General features: G+C 36.9%; 2 protein-coding genes across 2 annotated transcripts; both read right to left on the bottom strand.

Moving 5' to 3' along the window:
- Positions 1 to 2,131: 2,131 nt before the first annotated feature.
- On the bottom strand, positions 2,132 to 5,479 carry LOC141699904 (uncharacterized; the record flags this gene model as incomplete). Its single annotated transcript, XM_074503707.1, has 5 exons — positions 4,799 to 5,479; positions 4,659 to 4,740; positions 3,989 to 4,540; positions 2,643 to 2,773; positions 2,132 to 2,359 (listed from the first exon to the last, which is right to left on the bottom strand). Coding segments are annotated over exons 1-5 (1,674 nt in total), but the record flags the coding sequence as incomplete, so codon positions are not given.
- A 1,528-nt stretch (positions 5,480 to 7,007) lies between these two features.
- Positions 7,008 to 7,859, bottom strand: LOC141699903 (uncharacterized). The gene has a single exon (XM_074503706.1). It carries the CDS (start codon positions 7,857 to 7,859, stop codon positions 7,008 to 7,010), a length of 852 nt encoding a protein of 283 aa, XP_074359807.1.

The following is a 7,859-nucleotide window of genomic DNA, read 5'->3' as shown; positions in this document are numbered from 1 at the left end:
TGGGAGTATATTTGGTGAGAGTATGGAAGAAAGAGAGGAATGGCAGAAGGGAAACAGAAGAAAGGCCAAGGCACATAGAAGGAGTGAAGATAATACTGAAGTAACCAAATCTATATCTAAACCACTACCTTCCATACCTGAACCTCTTGTTGCTAATCCCACTATAAACATCCATGGTGAACCAATCATTCCAAAAGAGGAACCTATTGATTGGGACACCATCAAATTGCCTACCTTTCTAACTACTCTTCCACTACCAAAGAAACAGAAAAGAAAACCCAAATCTACACCTCCCATAACCTCTAAGAAATTCACTCAAAACAAAAGCCTAAGTCTAAGCCATCCATTTCTAAAGATGATTATGTTCACATCTGTGACATAAAAGAAATTTCAGACATTGAACTCTATCTGGATGAGCTGGAGGATGTAAGAGGAATAGCTGCTTACAGACAGCTACCAGAGAGATTAGTGTTCAGATACAAAGGAGCTGGGGAAAGAACATGGCCTCTCCACAGGATTCTGAATGAAGGCTACTCTACCTTGATTAGAGTCTTTTCAGCTATACAAAAGGATTCTGGCTTTACCAGAACTGCCAAGACTGAAATTCTCAACAAGATTGCCAATATAAGGAAAACTTGGAGGGAGCCCAATGCTTTACCCAGGACTTTACTCATTCAAGAAAGGGGAATTACAATTCACAAATCACCTCATTGGTTGATGGAATTTAGAGATGATAAAGGAGTCAGAAGATTTTTCAGACTTGAAGACCAACTCAAGATTGCCAGCAATGAAACTCTCAAGGAAATGCAATCTAAGTTGGATATCAGTGTTGAAGATGAAGCTGAATTCTTCAGACAACTCCAACTCCAAATTGAGGAAAATGACAAAGGGCTAGGAAAGAAAACCAGGGAACAAAGAAGAAAAAGATGATTTGCTCAGGCTAAAGGAGTATCCTTGGAAATACTGTAAATCTTCAATTTCCTCCTAGTACATACATTTTTGCAGCATTTTCAAATTTCTACTTAGTTTCAATTCATATATCTGTTAAGTGTTTTGCTATCATCAAGTTAACCCCGAATTTATGCCTACAATTCTTATAGACATAAATAGGGGGAGATTGTTAGGAATATATGTGCATTAGTTTGATGATATGTTTAACAAAACACTTAAGTAGAAATTCAGTGTCTGTAGCCTCAACGGATAAGACCACTTTGGCTATCCGTTGATGGTGTAGCTTTACTTAGAAATAAGTCTAGTGTTGTAGCATATTTCAGTCTCTGTATTTAAGATGTAATTCTTAGAAGTTGAGAGAAACTATGAGTCATGTTGACTACTAGAAGATATGCAGATAGGAAGGCCAATTGTAAATATTTCATGCCTTGTAATTTTGTATAAATGAAGTGGTATCAACGGATGACTTAAAGACCTTCAACGGATGAGAAGCTAAGCTTCAACGGATGTCTCTAAAGCTTCAACGGATAACATCCTTCAACGGATGAGTGCATCAACGGATGAAAGCTTTAACGGATGTTCTGTTGATTAACCGTTGATAAGTGGTAGTTGTACCTACAAACAGAGGCACGTGGGTGAACAGAGATAACTGAAATGTGGCAGCCTAATTTCAGGAACATCAGAAAAAGCAGCCGTTCTACTCTAGTATAAAGAGACATTAAGTCAACAAAGTACTGGAGTGAACTGGAGAAGAAACAAGTGGAGATCTTACTTTATTATTTTATTATATCCTTGTCTTCACTTGTAAACTTGGTAATATATAAACCAAGTAGTAGCTAGTAATTAGATAAGAATTTTTCCAGAGCTGTTTAGAAAAATCTTGAGAGAAAAATTATCTAGTTTGTACTAGGATGCAGCTGTGATCAAATTCTTAGATCACAGAATTTCTGAAATACCATCTCTGGTGGAACAACAAATCCACCAGAAAAGTTTTTAAAGGTTTATTGTGTTCTTTACATTTGTGTTTGAATATATATCTGTCTGTATCAGCTTAAAGCAATTCACACACTTGTTCATCTTGAACACACAGTCTTTATAAACTGCTCAAAACTTGAAAAAGTTTTGAGATTTACATTCAACCCCCTTCTGTAAATCTCATTGTTAGTTCTCTAGAAATAACAGATAATAAACTCCAATCAAGCTGTAATGCAGAAAGCCTAGCGACACCATAAAACCCCGAAGACTGTAAAAATGGTATCATACGACGGTCCAACCTAATAGTTTCCTTGTCAGGATTCAAGTGTCTACATCGCATAGCATCATCACCACCTAATCTCCAAATCTCTTCGGACCTATGATTCGGCTGAAGATGAAGAATGCTATCATCAATAGGTCTTGGATTAATAGACTGCATATAAATATTTGTACAATGTCAAAATGTATGTCACAGAAACCAAATCAATACATATACATATTTAAACATTTAAAATCAAATAAAACACAAAAATAGTATGGGACACTAAAAATAGTATGGGAAACTAAAAACTATAGCACAGTAAACCATTACTACAAAGTAGCTCACTATATGATATGTTATCAGACTGAGGCATTTGCATTAAGAATCTAGACGCTAGTTCAAGTCTTTGAATCCTAGCGGAAGCTGCCATAACAGAATTCCAATAAATGGTAACCTTGCTGTTCATTTCCTCAAACAAGCGAATCGCCTCTTCGACACACCCACATTTCCCATACATATCAATCACACAATTAGAGGTAACAACACTGCATTCATCCCCATACATGGCCCAACTAAACTCGAACCCTTTAACATTTGATATAAATGAGAACATGATTATCTACTTAGATTACACCAACATCTTTAATTAGGAGATGATAATTAAGAGAGCAAAAAAATCATACAAGAAAGTATCAGCATACTAGTAATGTGTATCAAACTTCGCACATTAAGTTCTTAACAGGTCTAGTCGGGTTAGGTTGGTATGATTCGGTAGACATAGTTATTTTTCCTAAATAAAAATGCCAGTAATGTGTATCAAACTCAAAAATCATGATCAAACTCAAAAATCATTGCTCTGCATTTTGACAAACATATGGTGGGCAGTAATGGAATTGGCATAAAACTTATGTAAACTAATAACTTTTGTCAACAAATAGAAACACATAACCATATCAACTACAAAAAAATAAAAATAACGAAGAAAGATATGGGAGGGAAAACATACATTAAAATCCATAAAAATTGTAGAAAAGAACTTTGATAAACCCTAATTTGATAATGAAGAAGACACCAATATCATAAGCATTAAAGGAACTTTGATAAACCCTAATTTGATAATGAAGAAGACACCAAAATCATAAGCATTAAATAATCGGTGTAAATTGCAGCAGAAAGGGTAAGTCAGAGAGATGACGAAATGTGTTGTGATTTCTTTTTTTTATGCAGAAAAGGGAAAACAGTTTCACGTTTTTTAAAAATAAAAATGGTAAACGGAATGCTGTTATAGAGTGACATTTGTGGCTAATAATTTATAAAATGAAATTGAGGGCCTTTTAGCCCCAAATAATGACATTTGGAGCCTTTTTGCATGAAATGTTCGAGGAATGACATTTTTCTAAATTCTTTACGAAAGTAAGGTTTGCAATTAAAAGCAAAAAATGCTACAATTTTTTACAAAATTGTAGGAGTAATCAACTAAATGTAACTTTTTCTTTAATTTTTTTGCTGAAATACGTTGCAGTTGTTTTTTGTTGAATTTATCGTTTATTTTAGTTACATTTAGTTAGAAAGTCTTGGTTTTTCTAAAAAAATTAAATTTGTATTTTGTAATAAAATAAAGAAAAATGACGCATTTGTGCAAAAACATGAAAAAAATTGTATTTTGCCAAAAAAATATTTTTATTATTAATCTCTACTTATATTTTAAATTCTAATAATATTACAAATATTGAATTTTAGTATGTATTTTTTTTGACGAACAATGAAATTTTATTAAAACTCCAAAGCACTTCTGAGTACATTTTTGAACCTCAGTAGGAATAGAACTCCTATCGAAAACTCGATCTGGAAAAGAACATGACAGACGAGCTAATTCGTGCGCCGCCATATTAGCAGATCGTTTAACAAAAAATAGTGACACTGTGTTTGACTCCACCAACATATTCCGACAGGATTGAACAACCTGCCCGAGAGGAGATACCATTGGCGTCTTACTTCGAATGGCCTGAATAGCAGTCAGACAATCCGACTCCACCACCACCTTACTCCAGCCATTGCTTTTAATCCAACTGAGTGCTTCTTTAATCGCCAAAACTTCAGCCATAATAGACGACACCATACCTGGAAGATACCGAGTTCGCGCTTGAACAAGATCCCCATGATCATCCCTTGCAATTAAAGCCAAACCTGAAGCATTATACTTAGAGAAAATTGTTGCATCTGCCGAGATCTTCATATATTCAATCTGTGGTGCAACCCAAAGCTCCTTCCCATCACCTTCAACAAGATTAGGATAACGTGATGGTTGTTTATTCTTTTGGGCTATATTCCATTGTAGAAGAAACTGCCTAACTTTTGTTATGACAACATTTAGACGAGTATAATTCTTGTTCCAAACAAAATTATTTCTAGCTTTTCATAACGACCAACAAACTGAGGCCACTTCTGCTCTTTTCTCGTTGTCACGGACCTTCAGAACTCTCTGCCACCATCGAAAAAACTATAATTCCCGTTTGCAGTGACCTGAGGTAACAGTCGTTGCCAACATTGAGCTGCCAAAGTACAATGACATAAAATATGCTCCACTGTTTCATCACCATTTCTGCATACTTGACAAACTGAGCTGACAGGTACGTGTTTCTGCATTAACATCATCATTGTAGGCAAACAATTCGACAAAGCTCTCCACATGAAATTTAAGATCTTTGGAGGTACTTTTACTCTCCACGTCTTTCTCCACGTACTATTCTGATCATCCTGTCTCCATAAATTCTTTTGTTGTTGAAGGAGTCTATATGAACTTCGAACAGAGTAATGCCCTGACACTTCTTTTGCCCAGTACAATTTATCCTCCTCACTACTCTCTAGCAGATTTATACGCCTAATGCACTGCTGGTCACGGGTATTGAACATGTCACACAGAATTTCCTCATCCCACCCTTTGTGATCCATAGACATTAAAGCACTTACCTTGTGATTTTGCAAGCCTTGGATCGTTGAAGTTACAAACGGATTATTTTCATCTAATAACCAGGGCTGACCAATAACATTAACAAAGTTCCCCGAGCCAATTTTCCACCTCATACTTGCTGCAATAACATGCTTAGTTTCCCAAATACTCCGCCAAATAAAACTAGGATTGTTACCAATTTGTGCATCCATAAACGAACAATCAGGGAAGTAACGCGCCTTGAAAACCTTACTAACCAAACTTTGAGGATTTTTAATGAATCTCCAACCTTGTTTCCCAAGCATTGCTAGATTAAAATCTCTAAAATCTCTAAATCCCATTCCCCCACAAGATTTATGTCGACTCAATCAGTCCCAACTCATCCAGTGTATACTTTTACTAGCTGTCTACTTAGTATTCCACCAGAATTTTGAAATACATCTCTCCACATCTTTAGTGATCTCTAATGGCAGTAAAAATACGCTCATCGCATATGTTGGCAAATATTGAATGACTGACTTCACCAGCACTTCTTTTCCGCCCTGGTTGATAATTTTTCCATCCCATCCTTGAGCTCGTCTTCTTACTTTATCTTTCAGAAAACTCATCGTTGCCACCTTACTTCTTTTCATCATATTAGGCAGGCCCAGATACATACAATCATCTCTTGTTTCTTCAATTTGTAAGGTGCTACATAGCTGGTATCTAGCATCCGTCCTTGTATTTGTACTATAGAAAACCGAGGAGTTAGACCGATTGACCTTTTGTCCCGAAGCAAGCTCAAATTTCATCAAAATCTCTACCATTTTCTGTACTTCACTTTCTCCTGCTTTACATTAAAAGTAAGAATCATCGGCAAACAACATATGAGTAATACTTGGAGCTCGTTTGCAGACCTTAACCCCCTGAATCAATTTTTGATTTTCAAAACTATGGAGCATAGCCGAGAGACCTTCTGCACAAAGAATGAACAAATATGGAGATAAAGGATCTCCTTGGTGTAAGCCTCGACTTGGCATAATTTGGCCAATTTCCCTTTGAGCATGAACAATGTGGTATGAGACTGATTGGACACACTGCATAATTAAGTGAACCCACCAGGAATCGAAACCCATCTTTATCAAAATAGCTTGAAGGTAACTCCATTCAATACGATCATAAGCCTTGCTCATGTCGAGCTTTAAAGCCATATATGCCTCTTTCCCCCGTCTTTTCCGTTTTAGAGTGTGCAGTACTTCATAAGCTATTAACACATTATCTGGAATCAACCTCCCAGATATAAATGCACTCTGATTTGCAGATATCACCTGATCTAACATCAATTTCAATCTGTTCGCAACAACTTTAGTAATAACTTTTACTAAAATGTTGCATAAAGAGATAAGACGAAGATCTGTCACCACTACTGGGCATTTTTTTCTTCGGAATAAGGACTATGTTGGTAGCATTTAACTCCTCCATTAAGATGCCAGTAATGAAAAAATTGCGAACCAGGGGTCATTCCGTCGGGACCAGGAGCTTTATCAGGGTTCATTTGGAATAGAGCTTCCTTAACCTCATCTGCTGAAACTGGACCTAACAAGTGATCATTCTGGTCCCTTGTGATTGAAGTCGGCACATAACTAACCACCTCCTGCCAATCGACCTGAGTGGCTGTGAACAAGCTCATGAAATACCCCGACATCATCTCTGCAAGACCATTCTCCCATTCCAGCCATTGACCATTTTTATTTTTAAGCTTATTAATTTGGTTATTTCTCCTTCGATTGGAAGCAAACGAGTGAAAATATTTGCTATTTTGGTCACCAGCCTGTAACCACAATTGTTTTGATCTTTGGCGCCAAAAAATCTCTCTCTGATTTAAATTTTTCATAAGCTCGTTTCTAGCTTCCATGTACCGATGCTTTGAGTCCTCATCTCTCCCCCTCTGAATTGCTTCATCTCAGCTTTACAACTCTTAATTCTGTTGCCAAAGTTGCCAGTTATTTCTTGACCCCATATTGCCAGACTATGACTACAAGTTCTAATTTTCTGAAGAATACTGGCTTCATTATCACTGCTCCAACCATCTCTGACTATCACCTCACACATGGGCTTAATCATCCAAGCATTTTCAAATTTAAAACGATAAGGAGCCTTTACTTTCGAAATAACTTGAGGAACTAACAAGATAGGACTATGATCATTGGTGGTACCTTCTAAATTATATAGCTTTGCCATAGGAAACATGTTTAGCCATACCTCAGTTGTCAAAGCTCTATCAAGTCGCACCTCCATCCAATCATCTGTGTCTCTCCCCCTTTCCCATGTGTATTGATGCCCCACCAATTCCATATCTATAAGACCTGCATCCTGCAATGCTTCATTGAATCCATCTATTAACCAACTTGGATATTGTGGACCTCCAGTCTTGTCCCTTGTATCAACTACATTATTAATATCTCCGATTATACACCAAGGTAGGTTTGAATCTCTCGCATGATTTCGGAGTAAGTCCCATGTTCTGAATCTTAAAGCTCGGTTAGACTCCCCATGGAGTCCAGTTAAACGCCATGAAGACCCGTTCTCCATATTAATTTTTACGTCAATATGGTTCTGTGAGTAACCCAAAACCTCAACTAGATCACTCTCCTGCCATAGTATAGCTACACCCCCACTTCTTCCTACACAATAAACCACGAACATACCCGGATACCCCAATTTCATCTGTACCCACTCCAT

Source organism: Apium graveolens, unplaced genomic scaffold, assembly GCF_009905375.1.
Source record: "Apium graveolens cultivar Ventura unplaced genomic scaffold, ASM990537v1 ctg1477, whole genome shotgun sequence".
NCBI lineage: Eukaryota > Viridiplantae > Streptophyta > Magnoliopsida > Apiales > Apiaceae > Apium > Apium graveolens.
This window is presented reverse-complemented; position numbering and strand designations above follow the sequence as displayed.

Coding starts and splice junctions, on each gene's coding strand:
- LOC141699903 (XM_074503706.1), bottom strand. CDS start 7,859: ATGGAGTGGGTACAGATGAAATTGGGGTATCCGGGTATGTTCGTGGTT.